The 25,646-nt window shown below is 43.7% G+C and overlaps 1 protein-coding gene across 2 annotated transcripts in view; it reads right to left on the reverse strand.

Moving 5' to 3' along the window:
• DROSHA (drosha ribonuclease III) overlaps positions 1–25,646 on the reverse strand; it is a 303,644-nt gene that overhangs the window by 174,026 nt on the left and 103,972 nt on the right. For both annotated transcript variants that reach the window (XM_073678641.1, XM_073678640.1), the window contains exon 13: positions 711–880. In XM_073678641.1, the coding sequence (XP_073534742.1) occupies positions 711–880 (170 nt within the window). The remainder of the gene's footprint in view (positions 1–710; positions 881–25,646) is intronic.

Raw genomic sequence — 25,646 nt, forward strand, 5'->3', positions numbered from 1 at the left:
AAAAAAATCTTCAAGGATGGACAACCCTTTTGAATTGGTGTAAATCTCACACAAAATCTAAAAGTTTAGATTTCCGTGTTGCAGATAATATTTCTTTCTAAAGGCTCATTCAGACGAGATCGGACTGTAATGCATTGACTGACCGCGGGGTCTCGTGACCTTAGCGAGACAGCTTCATAGAAATATATGAAGCTGTCATGGTTGGGTAAACTGCGGCCAGTTCATTCATTAGTGGTCTCTGGACCAATTGGCACAGACATCTGAATGAGCCATAAGATGGATTAAGCAGGAGGAGGCAGAACTGGACAGGAAATAGAGCTGGAGTGACACAGGCTTCAGATATTCAGCCTCATTTTTATATCAATTTAAAGGCTGATTTCTCAGTGACGGATTGGACTGGCCATGTAGAGGTATTGCTGGACTTGTCTTTGAAAGAACTACATGCGCATGTATAATAGTTAGGGTTGTGAAATCCTACTGACAGATTCACTTTAAAGTGAACCAGTCACCTCAAGAAACACTATCTGCATTCAGATATAGTGGTGATCTGCATGTATGTAGAATTTAAACCCTGTGTAGGGTGCTTCCTAAAGCAGGAGAAAATGATGTTTTCTGCCCCCTGAGCAGATACAGAAATGGCTCTCTGTACATTAGGTATTAGTAGGTGAGTAGTACATCTACATGATGACAATTTACAGATGTACACTTACCATTTCTGGGTTGGTGACAATCATTCCTTTACATTCTTCTGCATATTTCTGCCATTCAAGTTCCTCCCACTGGAGCATGTTTGCAATCTCCTCTTCTGGGACTAAAGCCTTGTTACTCCTCAGTAAGTATAGCAGGACTTGGTGCATGGAGAGGACTTCTTTACCTCCATCTGCAAGGTACAAAACGTAGGATACCTCACTTTTAAAGAGTAACTACATTTTCAATTTGTTTTTAGAATTTTGTCCATCATGGAGAGCTGTGAAAATTTTAAAATTACTTTATTAGGGAATTTGTTTTTAGTCCTGTAAAAATGTGCGTGTAAGTGGCTTCCAAACCATTGATTTTCGTAGGTCTATTTGTATGCCTTCAGCTGCATGGATAGACTGTACTCGATTGAAGTACAGATGATGGCAGTGAAAGGTTTAGCACTAGTCTCCTCTGAGTGCTCTGCTTAGGCCATGTTCAAACGTTCAGTATTTTACATCAGAATTTGGAAGCCAAAACCAGGAGTGGGTGAGAAATACAGAAGTGGTGATGTGTTTCTATTGTACTTTTCCTCAGATAATTCCACTCCAGGTTTTGGCTTACAAATACTGATGTAAAATACTGACCAAATGCTGAGTGTGTGACCATGGCCTTATAAGAACAATCTCCAGCAGCAGGCTTATCCACAGTTAGCAAGAAACAGGTACTGAACTGATCCTTTCACTGCCATCATCAGTACTCCAAATAATCAATTCTAATATTGATGCAGCTAAAGCAGGCAAATAGACTAGGAAAACACCAAGGTTACTTACCGGTAGCCGTTTTTTTCCTGTGCCCATGACAGCACACCTTGAGAGAGAGAGGATCCGCCCCACCAAGGACAGGAAACCGTCTGAAATAAAAGGGCGGCACCTCTCCCTCGCTTCAGTTGTTTGCAGAGCATTGAGAGGACCTCCCTAAACAGGTTAGGCACATAACCAACACCACAATATACATATACACACCACCCCAAACAGTGCACACCAGGGTGTGAGAAACATAGAAAAAATAAGGGGGGGAAACTACGGGTGCTGTCATGGGCTCAGGAGAAACCGGCTACCGGTAAGTAACCTTGGTGTTTTCCCCTCCCCCATGACAGCACACCTTGAGAGAATTTTGGAGAATTTATGAGCACCCTAGGGAGGGACCACCGCCTGAAGTACCCTTCTCGCAAAGGGGAGATCAGAAGAGGACAGATCCAACCGATAGTGCTTAAAGAAGGTGGATGGTGTAGACCAAGTAGCAGCCCTACATATCTGCTCGATCGAGAAGTCTGCTCTCTCTGCCCAGGAGGTTGCAACGGCTCTAGTGGAATGAGCCCTCACATTGTCCGGGGCTGGAACCCCTGTGGACGTATAGGCTAAGCAAATGGCCTCCCTGAGCCACCTAGAGATGGTACCCTTGGACACCCCGTGACCTTTCCTACACCCTTGAAAGGCCAGGAACAGAGAACAGTCTTTCCTCTACAGACTAGTCATGTGAATGTACTGTAGCAGGGACCTCCTAACATCTAGGCTATGGAACCTGACTTCCCCTGGGTTCTTGGGATTGCTGCAGAACGAGGGTAGCACAATCTCCTGACTACGGTGAAATCTAGATGCCACCTTGGGAAGGTACGCTGGATCTGGCCGCAAGGTGACCCTATCCTCAAAGATTTGTGTGTAAGGAGGATTAACCGAGAGGGCCTGCAGATCACCCACCCTACGGGCTGACGTTAAGGCCACTAGGAGGATGGTCTTAAGGGTGAGAATTTTTGGAGAAACCTTGTATAGGGGTTCGAATGGTTCACTAGTAAGAGCGTTCAAGACTAAATTCAGGTCCCAAGGAGGAACACCCATGGACCTAACCGGTCCTGCTCTGGCACAGGACTTGATAAACCTCGAGATCCACCTATTCCCAACCAGATTACAATTGTAGAGTGCTTCCAAAGCTGAAACTTGAACCTTAAGGGTCCCTGTAGCTAGACCCAGGTCCCGCCCCTTTTGCAGAAATTCCAGGATCCCCCTAATCGGAGGTTTGCTCGATAGCGTGATATCTATAAACTCTAGGAATTTACCCCAAACTCTGCTATAAATCTTGGTTGTAATTGGTTTTCTACTCCCCAATAAAGTAGAAACTAAGCCTGGTGAAAACCCCTTGCTACTCAATAGCGACCTCTCAAATTCCATGCCGAAAGATGGAACCCCCTGGCCTGGGCATGGAATACTGGTCCCTGCATGAGAAGGTCCGGCCTCTCTGGTAGAATCCAGGGATCTAACACCGACATTAGTCGAAGCAGAGAGAACCAAGGCCTCTTGGGCCAAAAAGGGGCTATCAAAATCACCCTGGCGCCTTCCTCCCGGATCTTCCTCACCACTACTGGAATAATCACTAATGGCGGAAAGGCATAGGCCTTCCTGAACCCCCAAGGAATCTGGAGGGCATCTACGGCATGGGGATTTTCTGCCGGATTTAGGGAGCAAAATCTCTGCACCTTTGTTTGCCCTTGTGGCGAACAGGTCTATGTCTGGCTGCCCCCATAACGGGACAATCTGATGGAAGACCTCCGGGTTCAACCCCCACTCCCCCTGTCTTAGGGTATGGCGGCTTAGAAAATCTGCTTTCACGTTTTCTACCCCCTTTATGTGAAGGGCGCTGAGGGATAGGAGGTTTCGCTCTGCTAGACCAAGGATCCTGTCTGCCATCACCATCAGAGGGCGTGACCTTGTCCCTCCCTGGTGATCCACATAGGCTACTGCTGTCCGGTTGTCGGACCTGACCTGGACATGGTGATTTTGGATGTGAGGGAGGAAGCCCCTGAGGGATCTTTCTACTGCCCAAAGCTCCTTTAAGTTTGAGGATGCTCCCCTCTCGTGGTAAGCCCAGTGACCCTGTATTTAGAGTTCTGCCAGATGACCCCCCCCCCATCCGGAACTGCTTGCGTCGGTCGTAATTACCCGATCTACTGGTCTGGACCATTGAACGCCTGCGGTCAGATTTCCCCTGACTGTCCACCACGAAAGGGAATCTACTACTTCTGGGGAGAGAGAGAGCCTGCCTTCTAAATGCCCGTTGCAGGACCTCTGTGCTGACAGGACCTCCCACTGAAGCCGCCTCATATGCCCCTGGGCCCACATTACTGCTGGGAGACAGGCTGTCATAGAACCCAGGAGGGACATTGCCTCTCTCAGAGACATCTCCGGAGCTTGAATGGCCTTCGAGACTAATGCAATCAACCTGCAGATTTTGTCCTCTGGGAGGAAGCAGGTTTGGCGACGAGAGTCTAGGATTAGACCCAGAAAGGTCTGAGTCCTGGAGGGGGTTAGTCTTGATTTTTGGAAATTTACTAACCACCCCAGCTGATGCAACACTTCCGTGACCACTAGGAGCTGACTGGAGCAGTGGGCTTCTGTTTTCCCTATTATCAAGAAGTCGTCTAAATATGGCACGATCACTACATTCTTGATCCGTAGGAAGGCTGTCACTTCTATTAGTTTCGTAAATATTCTCGGGGCAATGGAGAGGCCAAAGGGTAGGGCAGCAAACTGAAAATGCCTCAGCTTCCCCTGAATAAACAGGGCTACTCTCAGATACTTCTGATACTCCGGATGGATTGGGACGTGATAATATGCGTCCTTCAAGTCTATTACAGCCATAAAGCAGTTGCGATGTAAGAGCTTCACTGCCGAGCTTACTGACTCCATCTTGAAAGTCTGGTTTTCTACTACTTGGTTCAGACTCCTGAGGTTGATGATGGTCCTTAAGGACCCGCTTGTTTTTTTTTATCATGAATAGTGGGGAATAGAACCCCCTCCCTCTCTGTGTTGCTGGTACTTCGAGAAGGACCTGCTTTCCTACTAACTCTAACACTTCTGTTTCCAGGGCTAATTGTTCTTCCTGGACCTTTCGTAGGGGGGTAACCACAAAGGTCCGCCAGGGGGTCTGGCTGAACTGGATCTTCAGGCCCCCACTGATAATTTTCAGAATCCAGGGGTTTGTGGTTATCGCGTCCCAAGCTGGAAAAAAGTGGGAAAGCCTTCCACCCACTTCCAGCCTGGCGTCATTGGGAGGATCTCTTCGAACTCGAGGATGGTCCTCCAAACATGTAGCCCGATTCTTTTTTGGACTTGGCTTCCCATCTCTTTTTGTCTCCCGGAGGACGACCCCGGTTAAATTTTCTCCTCCGAAAACTAAATCTTCTTGGTTCCCCCGAAAATCCCGGGAACCCTTTGCTTTTATCGCCTGCTTTTTCTAACAGGTCTTCTAACTTTTGGCCAAACAGGAGTCTACCGTCACACAGGAGGGAGCACAGTTTGTTTCGAAGGTAGGTCGCCTGGGCAACCTTTGAGCCACAAGGCCCGCCTGGCTGCGTTGGATAGTCCCGCTGCCCTAGCTGACAGTCTGACCCAGTCAGCTGAAGAGTCGGCCAGGAAGGCCGATGCTGTTTGTATTAGAGGTAGCTCTGCAAGTATTGCCTGTCTGGAGACCTTTTTATCTTTAAGCTGGTCTTCCAGCTGTTGGAGCCACACCATCAAGGACCTCGCCACACAGGTGCTAGCCACCGCTGGTTTTAGGCCGCCTGCCGCCGCCTCCCACGTGTGGCGCAGGAAGGAGTCAGCTCTTTTATCCAGTGCATCCTTTAGGACGCCAGATTCCTCCAAGGGCAGGGAAGATCTTTTCGATGACCTTGCCACAGTCCCGTCCACCTTGGGGATCTTATCCCAAGGTTCCGCATCCTTCTCTTAGAAGGGATACCTTCTTTTGGAGAAGGAGGGTAAAGCCCCTGATCTCTCAGGTCTCCTCCACTCCCGGTCAATGAGGCCCTGAATTTTACTGTTAACCGGAAATGAGCGTCTCTTCTTCTCTCCCAAGCCCGCAAACATGATGTCCTCCCGGGATTTAGATGCTCTCTCTTCCTCCAGACCCATGGTTGATCTTACTGCCCTAACCAGTCTGTCTGTATTCTCAATGGGGAAGCAGGGTCTACCGCCCCCCGATGAGGAAGAGGACGATGAATCCCACTGCTCCTCGGACTGGGAGGAATCAGAGACGGAGGAAACCCCTCTACGGGGTCTTATCTTCCCTCTAAGGAACCCTTTCAGGGACCCCTGAACTTCTGCATGTACTATGGACTTTAAATTTGCAGCAAAATCCCGGGAATTCTCAGCTATGGTTTTGGTCACACAGCCCTGGCAAAGTGGTTTCTGCCACTCTACTGAGAGAGAAGCTTGGCAAAGGGCACATATTCTATGCTTTTGCTTGGCACTACTCTTCTTAGGCTCCTAAAAAAAGGAAGCACATAAGAGACTTCCCGTTACTAACCAGTGACATTCACGAAGCTCACTCACCCCCGGAGGTCACAAACGGGTACCGGATTCGGAGGCTGTTGCGGAACCGATGATTCCATTCTGGATGGTCCCGAGGCACTCGAAGCCTTACTCCTGCGGCTGCCACTATGATTACTCGAGCGGCTGTCTGTATACGATGCATCCCTCCGCTTTTTCTGTTGCTGAGGTGGGGGGGTAAGCTGCTGCTCCTGGCTATCTGGATCAGCCATGTCTCAGAAGCGCACCACGCTTCCAGGATAGCTCCCCCCCCATTAAATATAGGGCCATCCAGCCTCCTCCGGTCTGTGGGCCCTCCCCCTTCCTCAGGCCGGAGCTCCGTTGAAAAAAAAAAAACCGGCCTGGGACGCTCCGATGGGCGCCGCCACCTTGGATCGGCGCCGCCTCCTGACGTCACCCAGTGCGCCGCTCCCAGCGTGCCCTGCGCCGTGACGTCAGGCGCGTCACACCAGGAAGCGTTCCACACTGCAGGGGGGAGGACGGCGCCGCGGTCTCTGGGAGGACAGAGCCTGCCTCACCGCGTGCGCCCCGCTCGGCGCAGAGACCCCAGGGGAAGCTGCGGATGGCGCTTCTGGGATACTGAACCCGGTGCACAGGCCAGTGCCCGCTCTTCCACACCGGGACAGCCCCAGGTAAGTCTTCTTTCTTCCAGACAGGTTCCCCATCAAGGACAGGAAACCAACTGAAGCGAGGATGAGGTGCCGCCCTTTTATTTCAGACTGTTTCCTGTCCTTGGTGGGGCGGATCCTCTCTCTCTCTCTCAAGGTGTGCTGTCATGGGGGAGGGGAAAAAGCAGGGATTTGGAAGCCACTTTACATGCAATTATTTTTTGCGGGCATTAAGACAAATCCCCTAATAAACGGATTTAGGCTGTGTGCACACTGTGCGTTTTTTCACGAAATTGGCCCAAAAATGCAAGGTAATCCTTATGCCAGCTAAGTCAATAAGAATCCTGAAGAGCTGAGTATATGATCAGTAATTTTCCTTTCAGGATTTGCTGTGCATTTAAAAAATAAATAAACAAATAAAAATAATAATAATAATACTACTTATATTTCTATACCATCAACATATTCCTCAGCACTTTACATTTTAGATGGAATTTGTACAGACAATAAAGACATTACAGAATAACAATCACATAAATCAACAGATATCAAGAGGAGTGAGGGCCATGATCGCAAGCTTACAATCTATGAGGAAGTAGGCTGACATGAACCCCAACCCTATTACCCCACTCGCCACCGCACCAGGGCAAGTGGGAAGAGCCGAGGCTAAGCGCCAGAATTGGCGCATCTTATTGATGCGCCATTTCAGGGGCGGCTGAGGGCTGATGTTATTAGCCTCAGAGGGGGCTACTATCTATGGCCTCTTCCATGGTTATTAATATCAACCCACAGCTGTCAGGTTAGCCTTTGCTGGTCAGATTTTAGATTTTATAGGGGGACCCTATGTCAATTTTTTCCTGGGATCCCCCTGTATTCTACCCAGTGCCCATAATCAGGAATAACAGCGTTTTGGACGCAGCTCACCTGAGCTGGGTCCTACAGTACAAGCACAGTGGATGGAATTTATATAAATCCCATGCCCACTGTGCTTGATTCTGACGCAGCGTAAACTCACCTAAACTCAACTCAAAACAAGTACGGCATAAGAACGCAGCATTTTTGGACGCAGCGAAAATACGCTGCATCCAAAACGCTGCTGTGTTCCTGATCGTGGGAAAGTACCCTAAAGGCTAACCAAACAGTTATGAGCTGTTATTAATAGCCAAGGAACATGTTGGCCTAATGGCCCCTTCCTAGGCTAAAATACCAGCCCTCAGTTGCCCCAGAAAAGGCATTTTACATTTGAAGTGCCAATTCTGGCAGTAAGACCAGGCTCTTCCTAATGCCCTGGTGCAGTTGCATCAGGGTTAAGGGATTAGGAAACGCTGACACCAAGTCCTAGGTTTAGTAATAAAGAGCTGTCAGCCAGACACCCTCATTGCTAAACCAGTAAGTAACGAGTTACACACAGAAAACAAAACACTTTATTTGAAATAAAACAGAAACATTCTTTAATCATTTAAATTAACCCAATATAGTCACCCCAGGTCTGACGATAATCCAAGGGTTAAAGCGATGTCCCACATTTCTTTTTTCAAATATCTTTATTTAGCTCCAAAAACCATTCATTGCTGTACAAAAACGCAAAAAAAAAAAAACACACGTGCAAAAACGCACAATAAAGCGTGTTTTTTTTCCACAGCATTTTTGCTGCCACGAGTTACAGAAACGTTGCAGTAATTTCTGCAATCAAATAGTCAACATGCACACATACTCTTACAAAGTCTTATAGCTTTTCATGCTGGAATAAATGATTAATAAAAATTAAAGCTTAGCCTGTCTAACTACACCAGAGATGTATTCCCCAAAGAGCATCAATATACCACAGCCCAATAATACAGATCCTTCTCTGTCCAGTTATAATCAATAACTGTATTATATAAAAGTAACAAACTGAAAATTAACAAAAGCAGAGACAATAGAGCGGCATAATAAATATTCTAGGCTCATATGTAGTTTGAGTTATCCTGTTGTGTTAAGAATCTGAATTTTCTATTTAGCAGTTTCTAATTATTTTTTGGTCGATCAGATGGTGTAATACAAAGGAGATACACAAGTGGGCTGCCACCCAGCATAGCACAGATCTCAAATGGCACATAAATATGGATCGCTTTGGTACAGAACAAAGAAGAGGAAGAGCAAAGTGTCAGTGTACTCCACAGACCATTCTCATTCTATCCTTGCACTCAACATCCCACTAGAATTTCACCGGTAACAGGAAGAAATATGTGTTTTCTATATGTTAACTGTTGGTGTACAAAGAGGTTTTTTCTCACTGTATAGATTATTCATAATCTGCAGAAAGCGTGCTGACAACCTTTAGGGATGTCATATTATAAAAGAATGTACATAAAAGAGCGAGTCCTGCAAACCATTTAATCAAAGTTTTTTTGTCTACATAGGGTTATCTAATTAAAGAACCTCTGACAGCCAATATCTACATAAAGGTGCAATTCAGAACAGCTCTTTGTAGAGCTCTGCATTGCTCTAATCCTCAGTAATTCCTCTTGGAAAAGCATTAATAAGTAGGCTGGACGCTAAAAAAATGATTATTTTAAATCAAGTTTTTATTTGAGGTTTAGTATTTTTGGGTAATTTTTTTATAGAAAAAAAAAATATCAATATAAATCTGTATATTGATAGATACAATCCTGAATTACTGCAATTTTTCACACTGGCCAGTGTAGAGATCTCTTTGCAGGAGTCATCTTATTACCATCACACACAGGATTACAATGAAAGGCAACGACTATATGTAGACAGCTCAGGACCAATCAGAATCTGTGATGGTTGCAAATCACATCCTCCCCTTCCCTGCGTCATGACCGCTGCACAGGTTAGAGAGCGCGCCTACAAAACTCTCCCACATAAGCCAATACAGATAACGATTGATCAAGCCACTGCTGTAAAGCATAGCTCCTAATGCTGCTCATAATCATGTGCAGAACATACGATAAAATAAATCTAGAGTTAAGAATAAAATATAGATTACAAAAAATAGTATGTTTCACTATATGGTTCTAGCTGTTAAAAAAGAATATAGGTGAAAAAAAGTGATGTATTTCCTTTAGTAAGAGGGCAACTATGGAAGTGTTAACTCCCAGGTGAGAATGGATTCAAACATTTCCAAGAGGAATAACAAAGGAACAATACAATGTAGAATTTTAAGAAAAGATACTGTGGAAGTTATTTTATGATAAATACTGCGATTTACCAGTACAGATATGCTAATGGTGCCGGCCAGACCCCTGTAATAATACCCCTATACTGGAAATCTACAGTTCAGACAGACAGTATATTTTATATATCTGATTACAAATGCTGCTCTGTAAATATTCAGGAATAACAGTAAAACTTTTAGTATAAAAGGCCCTTTTAATCAATATATTTTTCAACTTCAACTGGAAACACAAGACGAGCGCAGAGCTGCACAGGAAAATGCATTCATGTGTACGACTAAGACAAAACTTACAAAGAGCTTGTATGTCTGGAGACTTGAAAATGCCATTTTAGAGAACTCTTTTGTGTGAATCTGACATGCTGTTTCTATGACAGGTAACACAACTTCGCTTTACACAATGCACTGGAACATTTCACAGCAAGGTCCATTCTGGCAACCTTTGAAATGTGCCTTCACTTTGGGATAGGATCCAAAAAGCAGCAAATCATCCAGGGTAAATGTATCTTTCTATTATTTCTATAACATATCTATATAATATACATATAAAAAAACTGAGTATAAAAATATATACAGTGGTGTGAAAAAGTGTTTGCCCCCTTTCCTGATTTCTTATTCTTTTGTATGTTTTTCACACTTAAATGTTTCAGATCACAAAACAAATGTAAATATTAGACAAAGATAACACAAGTAACCACAAAATGCAGTATTTAAATAAAGGTCTTTATTATTAAGGGAAAAATATTCAAACCTACAGGGCCCTGTGTGAAAAAGTTGTTGCCCCACCACCCTTGAAATATAAATTAACTGTGGTTTATCACATCTTTGGGAAGCTGAGTTCAATTTCCCTAGCCACATACAGGCCTGATTACTGCCACACCTGTCCTCAATCAAGAAATCACTTAAATAGGACCTGCCTGACAAAGTGAAGTAGACCAAAAGATCATCAATAGCTAGACAGCATGCTGCGATCCAAAGAAATTCAGGAACAAATGAGAAACAAAGTAATTGAGATCTATCAATCTGGAAAAGGTTATCAAGCCATTTCTAATGGTTAGGGACTCCAGCGAACCGCACTGAGAGCCATTATCTACAAATGGCAAAAACAGGGAACAGTATTGAACCTTCCCAGGAGAGGCCGGCCGACCGAAATTACCTTAAGACGACTCATCCAAGAGGTCAAAAAAGACTACACAACAACATACAAAGACCTGCAGGCCTCACTTGCCTCAGTTAAGGTCAGTGTTCATGACTCCACCATAAGAAAGAAACAGGGCAAAAATGGCATGCAAGGCAGAGTTCCAAGATAAAAACTACTGCTGAGCAAAAAGAACAAAGGCTCGTCTCAGTTTTGGCAGACAACATTTTGATGATTGCCAAGACTTTTGGGAGAATACTCTGTGGACTTACGAGACAAAAGCTGAACTTTTTGGAAGGTGTATGTCCCATTACATCAGGCGTAGAAGTTACACAGCATTTCAGAAAAGGAACATCATACCAACAGTAAAATATGATGGTGGTAGTGTGATACAACTCTGGGGCTGTTTTGCTGCTTCAGGCCCCGGAAGACTTGCTGTAGTAAATAGAACCATGAATTCTGCGGTCTACCAAAAAATTCTGAAGGAGATTGTCCGGCCATCTGTTCGTGACCTCAAGCTGAAGCGAACTTGGGTTAGGGTGCTTTCACACAGCGTTCTGTGTCCCCGTCGGGGCATAGGTCCTAAAATTCCCCACAAAACAGGGTCCGGACGTATGCACTGACAGGGCCATAGACCACAATGGTGACGGCAGAGCGAATGTGTGCTCTACCGTGCACTTTTTTAGGAGTGTAAGCCCACAGGAGGCGGACACTCAGACGTAGGCTGCTGCGTCTGAGTGTCCGCCTCCTGTGGGCGTACACTCCCGAAATAAGTGCACGGAAGAGCGCACGTTCGCTCTGCCGTCACCATTGCGGTCTATGGCCCTGTCAGAGCATACATCTGGACCCCGATTTGCGTGGAATTTTAGGACGTATGACCCGACAGACACAGAACGCCGTGTGAAAGCACCCTTATGCAACAGGACAATAATTCAAAACAGACCAGCAAGTCTACCACTGAATGGCTTAAGAAAAACAAAATTAAGACTTGAGTGGCCTAGGCAAAGTTCTTACCAAAATCTGATTGAGATGCTGTGGCATGATCTTAAAAAGGCAGCTTATGCTAGGAAACCATCCAATGTGACTGAAATACAACAATTTTGTAAAGATGTGGGTCAAATTTCTCCAGAGTGTTGTAAAAGACTCATTGCCAGTTATCGCCAACGCTTGATTGCAGTTGTTGCTGTTAAGGGTTGCCCAACCAGTTATTAGGCTTAGTGGACAATCACTTTCTCACACAGTGACCTGTAGGTTTGGATTTCTTTTTCCCTTAAGACCTTCATTTAAAACTGCATTTTGTGGTTACTTGTGTTATCTTTGTCTAATATTTAAACTTGTTTTGTGATCTGAAACATTTAAGTCTGACAAATATGCAAAAGAATAAAATCAGGAAGGGGGCAAACACTTTCTCACCACTATATACACACACAATATATAAATATATGTATGTATACACATACCGTAAATATATTTTCTTTTCGGTATACACCCAGAATCATACCCTATACAAATAATTGCAATGGATTTGGAAAACCACTCGACAAGGCACAAGTTTCTTTAACACGATTGCACCACAAAATGGAAAGGTATGTATATATCTGCAGTGCAGCCTCCTAAGCTAGAACATAATTTACAGTCAGTGAGAGACATTGATTGTAGTTTCCATATCTGATTACTTGCACAGCTCTCCATGCCCGTCATGCTTCCGCCTTCTCACTCTGCCCCATATTGTGGGGAAAGCAGCTGCTGTCCCCCTGAGCAGCTACAAGTATATGCTGTATTAGTAGTATGCTGGCATCTGTAGTTAATAGCTGGGCTCTGGTTATCACTTCCTAAATGTAACAAACTCTGGAGAACAATTTGCAGCACATTTCCCAAGAGAAGAAAAGCAAATGAAGAAGGCAAAGCACATTTTGGAATACTTTGTTCTCTGAATATTACAAAGCAGTGCTTCGCCCCGGCTGCATCGTGTTTCTTTCTTTAGAGTTGCCAACTACATCTCCTGAAAGTTTGTCTACTATTCTTTCCACACAACTACCTTCAGATTGTGACCTTCGTCCATGTGTTTGACTTATGAAAAACTCTTCCCACCTGAACCTTTAGCATATTTGAAGATTACGATGATGGCGCGCCTTTCCCTTCTGTCCTGCATGCTATACAAGGTTATCCAGGACAAAGATATTAATGACCTATTCTTAGGATAGATAATCAATAACAGATTGGTGGGGTTCAATCAGCTGTTTATTAGGTCCCGAGCTCCATACACTATCTGCTGCCAGGAATGGCGGGACCCGGTAACAGCTGGTAGGTGTGGGTCTGATACACGGCACAGTTCTGATATTGATGATCTGTTCAAAGAATATTTAAATCAAACTTCGTCCTAGACAACCCTCTTAAGACCTTTCACCATTTTCATCTATTTTTGAACTAATTTTATTTATTCATTTGTGCAAAAAAATAAACATATCACTTCCCAAAGGATGTCCCTCCATGTTTTATTTGCCCTCCAGTTGCTATTGGAACCGTTCTGCTGTAGTTGCAGTGCTCCTGGTTGATCATGCGCAGTGATGGCTTCCTGCCAGTATACCCGATTTCCCCTTCCGGTGTGGACAAGAAATGTAATATACATTTTATAATAACCTGTATGGCTAAGTGTAGAATTCTCCTCATTATTCAGTACCTTGCCTGCATCATAACCGGTTTCTCTCGGAGCTCAACTCTCTCCCTTGAGTGTCCATGTGGAGAGACCTGTTAAGCACCAACTGAGGGCTGGAATGAGCGGGCTGGGAGAGTTGCCAGACTAGTCTGATCACTGGCTATAATCTTGAAAGTATACATCTCTAACGTCAGAGCATATTAGGTGTCAGACAAGAATATACTTGTGGTAGGAGGACACAACACTGGAGTGTTGGTGCACAAGTAGGAGCCCAATCCGTAGCACAATATATATGAAGAACTTGACAATCAAATAGCATGTAACAAGGTGGCTTAATTGCAAACATATGACGTTTCGGTCTTAGCATAGACCTTCCTCAGATATACTGTGTATAAGACAAATGGTATACAATCAGCATATAGAGAAACTGATGTACAAGAAATAAAACTGATAGGTGCACGGACTATATGATGCGTCCGGGGGCGGAGATGTGGCATGGCGCCTTCTGATTGGAGAATAGACATGGTGATACATTGGAGGAGTTATGAAGGCCGTGTAGCCAGATAAAGTCCTATCAGTAGGCACATCTTTGTCTTCACAGTCCACCCACTACTATTGCTGACACGTAGACTCCATCCCTCATTGGAGCACGCGACTCCAGGATCCTCCTACTCCCATTCACAAACTATGACGTCTCCTGCCGTGCAGCCAGATCAGCTGATACATCAGAGTTCCACCTGTTATTTAAACCTCCGGCCTCTACATAGCATACACTGGCTTTCATGGGCGCCATACCTACAGCTGTTTCTCCACTATTATTCTGCACTACACACCACTTGAGCCTCCTGCAGCTTTTTATCACACTTACCTTTGTGGCAATCTGATATGTATAACTACCTGGCAGATTTTTGTCTCTTATGTCCTTTTTTTCCTCCGTACTATCACTGATCCGTTTACCCTTTCTCTTTTGCTGCATCTTAGTCCCCTAGTGGTCAGCGTTGGTGATGGTACTTTTTGACTTCGGCTATACTTTTAACGCTAATTCTACTCCTGTTATATCCTTATACCTATTATTATTTTCACTGGAATTACTGATTAATGCAATATTTGACTACCTGCAGGTTGCAAATACTGTTTCTTTTTACAACCCCCGGCAAAAATTATGGAATCACCGGGCTCCAAGCATGTTCATTCAGTTGTTTAATGTTGTTGAAAAAAAGCAGATCACAGACATGGCACAAAACGAAAGTCATTTCAAATGGCAACTTTAGGGCTTTAAGAAACACTAAAAGAAATCAAGATTAAAAATGTGGTACTCAGTAAGGGTAATTTTTTTCAGACCAAGCAGAGGGAAAAAATTATGGAATTACCCTGTAAATTTTCATTTCCAAAACTAACACCTACATCAAATTAGATCTGCTCGTTAGTCTGCATCTAAAAAGGAGTGATCACAGTCAGCTGTGTCTAAAATTTGGACCAAATACAAACATGGGAAGGTTGTTAAAGGCAAACATACTGGTAGACCAAGGAAGACATCAAAGCGTCAAGATCGGAAACCTAAAGCAATATGTCTCCAAAACAGGAAATGCACAACAAAACAAATGAACGAATGGGAGGAAACTGGAGTCAATGTCTATGACCGAACTGTAAGAAACCGCCAAAAGGAAATGGTATTTACATACAGAAAAGCTAAACAAAAGGCATCATTAACACCTAAACAGAAAAAAACAAGGTTACAATGGGCTAAGGAAAAGCAATCGTGGACTGTGGATGACGGGATGAAAGTCATATTCAGTGATGAATCGCGAATCTGCATTGGGCAAGGTGATGATGCTGGAACTTTTTGTTTGGTGCCTTTCCAATGAGATTTATAAAGATGACTGCATGAAGAAAACATGCAAATTTCCACAGTCATTGATGATATGGGGCTGCATGTCAGGTAAAGGCACTGGGGAGATGGCTGTCATTACATCTTCAATAAATGCCCAAGTTTACATTGATATTTTGGACAGTTTTCTTATCCCATCAATTGAAAGGATGTTTGGGGATTGTAATTAAATGACCTTGTTGCATGATACTTGAGTGGCAAGTTCTTCATGTAAAGAGAATAATACACTGGCAGCAATATGTGAAGCCAGGTTGCGATCCGTGCAGCCCACACTTTGGTCATCATGAATTGCTTCACAGTTTCCGTTTAAGACCTACAATAAGTTTTCTTCTGCTTCCATAATCCTTTAATTTATAACATGTATAATGTAACCTTTTTATAGTTTCAGGAATAGCCAATGGCCCTCAGTTTCTCAGTATATCCCACTGACGACCCTAGCATCGCTGTAACAGGTCACTAAATGGGGCAGCGATTTTACGAGCATTGCATTTGACCATAGAAACATTGCAGGGCCACATGACCCATTTCCTTGAAGATATGAAGGTACCACCATCCTAGTTAATAAAACCACGGGTATGGCAGGAGTCCTTCCATGCCCATTTTTTTTCATTTAATTAATACGTCTATCTAAACACAAGTTAAAGTTTCTGGCTGGGCAACACTTGATACACATCGCAAATGAATGCCCAATAAGTTGCTTGCCTGGTGTAAGCACAGCCTTGGCGTGCTTTTGCTATTGATTTTATGTGCTGTATTAAAAGCCTTTAGACATTATGAGACCTTGTGGAGAAACATTTAGGGCTTTTATGGGACAGTTATGGATGTATCCAACTAGCTATTGAGGAAATGGGATAAAACTATTGAGCAAACAAAAGCTTTGGGGAATACTTGAAAAAGCAATAATCTTCAGCATTATCCTACTCATACCCAGGAGTTATAGCCCGCAGCCATCTTTGTGCACATATGAAAGGAAAATTTCAGGCCTGGAGATCTCGAAGCCAACTATTATAAGGCAGGTTTTATTTATCTATGTGGCACAATAGTGAATGTTTATTGAGCCATTATGGCATCACTTACATATTCTAGTATCACCTGCTGGTAGTTGTGACAATCTGATGAACTGTGAATGAATAATTAATAGAAACTGCTACAAGAAAAAAAGACTTACACATAAAAAATGGAGCAGAAACTAATAGTTAAAAGGTACAGAAAAAGGCACTGAATTCAATTATGTAAAGCAACTCTCAGCCTAAACATAAGTGCTATACACAAGCTGTAGATAATCTTACTGTCAGCCAGCATGGTGTTCCGATACTGGCTTAATACTGCTGGAAACTAGTGGCCAAAGGAGCACAAGCAGTAACAGCAAGCGGTAGTATAAGTTCATGAAGTTAGCAAGGAGTTGTAAGAAACAATCCGTAGATGAATTTAGAACAGTCTGGGTAAGAATGTTCAGGAGCTGGAGAGTGAAACTAGGCTAATAGCTAGACACAATACTCAAGCAATGAGTGCGGGGTCCATATGGCTTTAAGTAGGCCCAAACAGGAAACAAGATGGATTCCATAGATTCAGAACCCGCCATCTTGGTAAAGGGCATTTGCAAAACACAACAGCAGCCTCCAGTGGTAAGGAGTGAAACTGCAGCACAATTATCAAAGTGAACAATAGCGGCCACTAGTGGTCAAACTGAAGAAGGCAACATAAATCCTGACACATGGTTTCCTAAACAATTTTTTTTGCAGAGATGCTTTATTTCCAAGACTTACTGCAGGGGTGAGGCTTAGTAAAAAGGGCGGGGCTTAATTATCTTTTGGTTCCTCTACAGACAGAAGTGATGTGGAAGAACCCCGATGGAGTGTTCTAATCAAAATCTGTTACAACAACTACACAATATGAAAACATAACTAAAAAATACTACTAAACAAATCGGATCTGTGTTTTGCTACACACACGACCACGGCAAAAAAAACCCAAAACATAGAACTCAATGGTTTTTGAAGTATAATCTTGTGGGGGTTTTTTTTTGCTGCTCCAAAAACTGCTAAAAAATACTCATTGTGAATATCCTTAGGACATTTTCAAGCATATGATACTGCTCACTAGGGAATAGAGGCCAAAGAAATCAAAGGAAAAAAACATTTGAGCTGACCATGCTAGACACACGTGCTTTAATTTGCATACCGAACCCGGAAAAATTCTGCGGAATTGTTCACACAAAACATATCTACATCGATAGTGAAACAAGAGCAGCTAACTTCCAAGACTAGAAAGAAGCTGGTCTTTACAGGGGTGTTTCCTAGCCTTTGACTGCTACGAGTGTGACATTCTGTGACATTACCACAGAATCCTTTACAAAGCTAGTGATATTTTAAGCTTTATTGCACTGGATGCTGCTGGAGCAATGTGACCAGATGAAATCTCAAAGGCTGGAATATTACTCACCTGAGCAATTCCCTTTAATTTTAAAAATAATTAAATTAAGTCGATACAGCTGTACTGCCATGTATTACCAATGGCTAGATTACCTTACCAAACAAGATGAACGCAAATGTCATGGTAGGTAAAGGGAATGTTGTATGGATTTCATTCATTAGATTCAAAAACAAAATAATGTTTTTATGATTTATTTTAAATATTTTAAGTATCTTTCTATTTTTAAAAAACTTTCCAGAAGACAAACACTTTGGCCCCAACTCATCAAGACCAGAAAATCTTGATGAATAAAGTAAGACAACTGGAGAAAACTGCTTGAGGAATCAGAGCCTGGGTTTCTATATGGTCTGTACAAACAGAAGGCAAAGATGCATTTATGCTTTTTTCCATAAAGTATTGATTGAAAGCAGGTTTCCATACACCTGTCTTTCCAGTACCCACCTGAGCAGGATATAAGGCACCCCATCCAGCTTAGCAGTACACCCTTCTCTACACATGAGGGAGAAGAATCCTTAAACAGGCTGGAGGTCTAACTTTTGAATAGTCTCTAATATGGCTGGCATGACAGTTTTCTTTCTTTGGGAAGAGAGACAATTTACATATACCGTATATTCCGGCGTATAAGACGACCTGGTGTATAAGACGACCCCCTACTTTCCTGTTAAAATATAGAGTTTAGGATATATTCACCGTATAAGACTACCCCTTTTCCAACGCATACCAAACACCGGTAAAAATTAAAAAAAAAACAGATTTGAATTTAACATGGTCCTTTTTTAATTTAAATTCTTATGACATGCAGGTATATAGCAGGAAAACTGTCACTCAAACATAAGGCATACAACAACAACATTACTATCATCCATTTTCATCAGCAGCATACACCGGTACCCGACAATTTACAACAGAAAGAATAGAGCTTCACACATAGATTAGATAGATAGAAATATGTCAGTCACATATATATGAAGTACAGTGACATTGTTGCTTACTGTACTTGTCATTTAGTGTAAAGGATTTATTAAAAAATATAATAGTGTTTTCGTGCACCGTCTCTTTAAAAAAGCCGGCCGGCAATTCAGCATCTGTACCCGACAATTTAGAATAGAAGGAATAGAGAATCATACATAGATTAGATAGATAGAAACATGTCAGTCACATATAAATGAAGTACAGTGACAGTGTTGCTTACTGTACTTGTCATTTAGTGTTAAAATAAAGGATTTATTTTAAAAAAAATTGGCGTGGGGTTCCCCTTAATTTTAGTCTCTAGCGGAGGTTAAGCAGACAGCTGGGGCAGATGTTTGAAGCCTGGGAAGGGGTTAATACCCACGGAGCTTCCCAGGCTACTAATATCAGCCCCCAGCTGAATACCTAGCCTTTACTAGCTATTAAAATGGGGGACCCCCCCAAAAAAATGACGTGGGGTCCCCCCTAATTTAGTAGCTAGCAAAGGCTAGGCACAGACAGCTGGGGGCTGATATTAATAGCCCAGGAAGGGAGCCATGAATATTGGCCCCCTCCCAGGCTAGAAACACCAGCCGTCAGCAGCCCCAGAAATGGCGCATTCATAGGATGCGCCAATTCTGGCACTTAGCCTCGCTCTTCCACGCTGCCCTGGTGCGGTGGCAGGGGGTAATAGGGTTGGAGTTCATGTCAGCGCCAGCTGCCATGAAGCCCAGGTTAGTAATGATGGGCGTCTATAAGACACCCCCATTACTAACCTACAAAGTGTTAAAAAGAAAAAACACACTACACCCAGAAAAAAATAATGTATTTGAAATAAACCACACCATTTTATTTAATTCTTAGTTTACTAAAAAAAAAATATAGTTACCTGTCCACGTTCCTGCGCTGATCTCCCATGCACAGCTGTCACATCTGGAGATGGTGACAGCTGTGCATGGCTGCTGTAAGCTCACGCTGCCGGGAACACGTCCGCTCCTGGCAGCGGGAGCCACTGACTGAGGTCACCGGAGTGCATTCAGGCAGCGCAGCTCCGGAGATCTCCTTTACGGCACTGCTGTACCGTGGGAATTTCTCACGATGCAGCAGGGCCGTAAAGGAGCTAACCGGAGCAGCGCTGCCTGAACTCCGGCGAACCCGCTTATGCAATGACGGGGCTGCTTTACGGCCCCGTCATTCTAGTGGCGGCAGCGGTTCAGAGCGGTCACATTCTATGTGGCTGCTCTGAACTGGAGATCTTCGTGGGACACTCGTGGACTACTATGGAGGGGTAAGGATAAGGTTGTGGTTTATTATTTTATATTTTATTACAGGAGATCGATGGCTTCGGGGAATTAGGTGTCTAGGTGAGTATAGGTGTAGTTTTTTATTTTTTACTTTATTTTAGGTGGCGATCGGCAGGGACAGGTAATGTATGAACTAATTTATTGTAGGTAACCACTGGCCACCAATGACAAGTATTTAACATTTATTGGGGACACAGTAGGGCAATTTATATAGCAGGATCAGGCTGATGGGAACTACTGCTCCCATCGAGCTGATCCTGCTGGCAGGAGTGGACGGGGGACAGACATAGGCCGATGGGAGTAGTAGTGTCACATCGGCCTATGTCTGCCTGCACGCACACACCCGCACACATCGCACAGACACCGTGCACACCCGCACAGACACCGCGCACATCGCACAGACACCGCGCACATCGCACAGACACCGCGCACACCCGCACTCACTCGCAGACATCCCACACACACCCGCACACACCAATCATGACGGGTCTGGGAGGTGAGGCTGACCTGTGAGACCGTGGGAAAGTTCATGTGAGTTCATGCAATGCAGTCAAGCATGAACTCACACGAACCCTCTGAGGGCACCGCAGCGACTTCAAATGAACAGCTGATCGGCATCACCTGATACCTCAGCTGTTCATTTGAAATAACCGGCGGGAAAGCGCAGCACAGAACGGGAAAGCCGGCGGTGAAGTCTTTTCACTGCCGGCTTCCCCGCCCGGGTCCTTCGCTCCCCGCTCCTTTGTGCTGCACTCCCCGCCCGGTCCTAACTTACGATCGGGATGGGAGGTGGCGAGGGGAGCGGAGGATCGGGGTGGGAGGCTGCGGGGAAGCAGTATGGGGCTGTGTGATTGTTTAAAAGCCGGCGGCTTTTTACCGCCCGCCGGCTTTTAAACAATCAGGAGAATTCTCCCACGCTGGGATGGCATTCTGATGACAGGCTGGATCTCAGCTGAGCTCTGCCATTCAGCTTGTCATCCTTCAGAGACACTGCAGAGCGCAGGCATTATGGGAACTTCCGATTCCGGTATTCGATATTGTAAAAGTATCGGAATTAAGTATCGGAATTCCGATACCGCGAATATCGGCCGATACCCGATATTACAGTATCAGAATGTTCAACACTACTTGTCACAGAAGCGATGCGAACTTCCCAGCTCCGGACACAGCGCAGCGCTTCTGTGACAAGTGAAAGCTGTCGGCACAGAAGCCCTGCGCTGTGTCCGGAGCTGGGAAGACACTGCGATGTGTCAGAAAAGTTCGCTAGGTTCTGTCTGTCTCCGCTGCTGGGAATACGCTGCGCTGTGTCCCAGGCCTGAGAAGACAGAGCGCAGCGATGTGTCAGTTTCAGCACAGAAGCGCTGACTGTCTGGACCTACCGCCGCCGTATTTTAACTCCCTCCACCTTATATTAACTCCCACATGGCAGGGATACGGCCACGGCAGCTTATTAACACCCCCAGAGTATCCCCGCATGTCAATTTCTGAAAGTTCAAAAACATTACCGGCGTATAAGACGACCCCCAGACTAGACAGAAGATTTTTCAGTCTTCAAAAGTCGTCTTATACGCCGGAATATACGGTACTTTCTCATGGAACATTACCAAAAATAAGTCTCTATACACCACTGTGTTCCTCAATAATAACCAGTTGGGTCTAAGGCACCCACACTAGCCTACCACATGTTAAAAGGTAACATAACAGCTGATGCATGCCGCCCAAACCATGGGCAACATGAATCAGCCACTGGTTGTATTATCCCAGGCAGGTACTGTCAGCGAACGGGAAGAAGCTGATAGGGACCAGCCTGTCTGACTATTCTGCCGATGGGCTCGGTCCCCGGCAGCTGTTAAATAGTTTTTCTCTGAAACACTCCAGCGTTTGTGTCAAACATATCTGGCTGGGATAATACAGCCAGTGCCGGCATACATGCTGCCCACGGGTTCCCTTTAATGAATCAGAAGAGTATGACTCCAGTACGGCGTGAAAAAAGCGAGTAGAATACACCGAATATATCACTAAACAGCCTTAATCCTCTCACTGGCAAGGGCGTAAGGATTTTCAGTGCAATCAGCCATTAAAGAGCACTATGTATATTCATAAAGCTACATTCTAGTAGCTAAAATGGAAATACATGGAAAAAGATTGTCTAGGGGTTAATAATATTTTGAAATCTTGCAAGCAAACCTCTACGGCAAAAAAAAAAAAAAAATGCAATCAAAGAAATGAGACCTACAAACCCAAAAATCGGCATTAGAGCTGTGTGCTTTTTAAATTATTATTATTATTGTACCAAGTAATTAAGTTTCCCAATGACATTTCTTCTGCTCCTCTGCTCTAGTAGATTAGTGTCTGCAGATCAGATTGGCGACTATGAGTGGTTAGAGCACGAAAATAGGACGAGCTGGAGAAAGAAGCCTTTCTCAGAAGACATCTTTGAGTACACGAGTTGAACTGCTGATAACTTCACAATAATAAAATATTAACAGTATTTTTATGAATGTAAAGCTGCCCACAGACACTAAATACAATGCTGAAAGACAACAATTAAAAGAAAATGTTTTAACATGTTAAAGTCCAACACCAGCTGAGGGGAAAATTTGGATTTGGGAGGTTGGAATTTTCATTGTTTGATCCTACAGTATTGCCCATTATAAGCAACCCTCTGACCCCAGCATCCACTCATGCTGGGCAATTCGTTAGGCCCCCTTCACACGTCCTGATATTTCCGGTGCGGGAAAAAACAGTACCGGGGATATCAGTGTCCGTGTGTGAGATCCGTGTGCAGCATTACTACGACACATACCGGCGCCTGGGAAAAGCCATACATTTAGTGCTGTTCCCATCTCTCATCATTGACACCTGCTCTCCCCGAGATCAGCGTGAGCAGGTGACAATGATGGGAGTTGTAATCAGCACCTGCTGTGTACATCATGTTTTAAATAAATAATTTAAAAAAAAAATGGCATGGGCTCCCGTGTAATTTTTATAGGCAGCAGAGGGAAAGCCGGGGTCTGATGTTAATAAACTGGGAAAGGGGCTAATATCCCAAAAGGTTCCCAGGCTATTAACAGCTCACAGCTGTTTGGTTAGCTTTTACAGGTTAGTTTACGGGGAACCCGGAAAAAATAAATTATGCAGGGTCCCCTATAAGTACTAACCAGAAAAGGCTAAACAGACAGCTGTGGGCAGATATTATTAGCCTGGGAAGGCGCCAGGGATATTGGCTAAGAACATTAGCCCTAAGCAGATCCAGAAATGGCACATCAAGAAGATGCGCCAAATCTGGCACTTAGTCCCGCTCTTCCCAATTGCCCTGGTTCGGTGGTAAGTGGGGTTATAGGGTTGGGGTTAATGTCAGGTGTTTTATGGGCGCTGACATCAAGCCCAGAGGTTGATAATGGAGAGGCGTCTATAAGACACCCCCATTACTAAACACATAGTCAAATATAATAAAGACGCAGAGTAAATTCCTTTATTTGAAATAAACACTCCCCACCATCTTTCTCCCATTACTGTAAAATAAAAAAATAATAAACACCATATTCCTCACCTGTCTGGCGACAATCCGTTTGTCCCACAACAAAAAGCCCAACTCGGCTAGATCTGGATTTCATGGCTGAGCGGTGAGCAGAAATTTCTCACGGTGTGAGAGGTGACGTCATAAAGGTTACCGCAGGTCATCGGCCGGCTCACACTGAGCTGACCATGGGAACAGCTGGCTGTGACCTGCGGTAACCTCAATGACATTACCGCTCGTCACTGAAGCTGCATCCCTAGCTCAGCTCAGTGTCTCCTGGATTCATGGCTAAGAGGTCACATCATGTCACTGCTCAGCCATGAAAACCAGATGTAGCCGAGTTGGGCTCTTCTTCGTAAGACAAATGGATTGTTGATTGACAGGTGAGGACTATAGTGTTTTATTATTTTTTTTAATTCATTGTAATAAATGGGAAAAAGATAGTGGGGAGTGTTTATTTCAAATAAAGAACTTTACTCAGTCTTATTACATTTGAGTATGGGGCTAGTAATGGGGAGTCTTATAGACATCACATTGATGACACACGGATGTCATCATCCGTGTGTCAGAGTGCACGTGTGAGGGACGTTTTGCGGCCCGTGCTGCAGGTAAAAAATGGACATGTCAGCGTGTTTTGCCCAAGGACACAGACTGTGGAAACACACTGAGATGTGCACAGACCCATTCATTTGAATGAGTCTACGTGTGTCAGTGTCTCCAGTACGTGTGGAAACTGTCACCATACATACCGGAGACACTGATATGTGAAGGAGGCCTTATGGTGCTTAAACCAGAGATCTTGTGTAAACACCTCAATAAGTAGCACCTTTTGACTCCTTCATAAATGACCAATAACTAGTAATTAATTTACTATAGTAAACTGGTAACATTGCTGTATCACTGCTTTTTTTTAATAAATATGGGCCTTGGACTGATAAAATAGAACTATATGATTATGTTCTAACATTTTTAAAATGGTCTAAATTCTCATGAACGTCCATAAATTAATTAACCCATACTAACTTTTTTAAAGCTGGAGTAAGAACATTTTAACTGACTCCAACTCAACAACTCTGGTAAAAGCAGACCTTAATTTTAATCTTCCCATAGTCCTGCGATAACATCTTTTATCTACGATTTAATTACTATTCTACATTGCTAATTATACACCGTCCTTTACCCAACCCTTCATTGGCACCTTCTCCATACATAGTTTACTAAAAAAAATAGCTGGCCCACCAACCAATGGGTAGTGCTTTGAAGATCATTTTCTGTATCTTTCCACACTTTCATTTTGATCATTGTTACATTTTAGAAGGAAGTGAGCAATTTGTGGGTAAAGAAAAGGATATTTGGCCAGACATATGGCGAGTCATGGCTGACATTTAAAATATACAGAGGGTTCTCTCAAGACCCAGGGAAGTAATATTTCATGCAGCAGGAAAATGCTAAGAATATAGACAGCTTAGGAAACGCCATTAATAGACCTTAAACTGTATCTTCTAAGGCTTGAGACTGGGACAAGGGGGCATCTTCTACGTCTGGAGAAAGAAGGTTTCAACATAATCACAGGTGCTTACTAAGAGCAGCTACCTCCATATATAATGAACAAATAAAGTAGCACACTAACACTGAGTATATAGATATGAAATATGAATAGCAGAACTGCTGTAGAAAATAGAAATAAATGAAAACATTTTTTTCATTTATTTCTATTTTCTACAGCAGTTATGCTATTCATATTTCATATCTATATACTCAGTGTTACAGTGTGCTACTTTATTTGTTCAACATAATCACAGACGGGGATTCTTTACTGTAAGAGCAATGAGACTATGGAACTCTCTGCCACATGATGTTGTAATGAGTGATTCACTGTTGTGGTTAGCCGTGAAATCATGGGTAGCTCATTAA

Source organism: Phyllobates terribilis, unplaced genomic scaffold (genome assembly GCF_046119375.1).
Source record: "Phyllobates terribilis strain yellow unplaced genomic scaffold, ASM4611937v1 Scaffold_4__5_contigs__length_816908805, whole genome shotgun sequence".
NCBI classification, from domain to species: Eukaryota; Metazoa; Chordata; class Amphibia; order Anura; family Dendrobatidae; genus Phyllobates; species Phyllobates terribilis.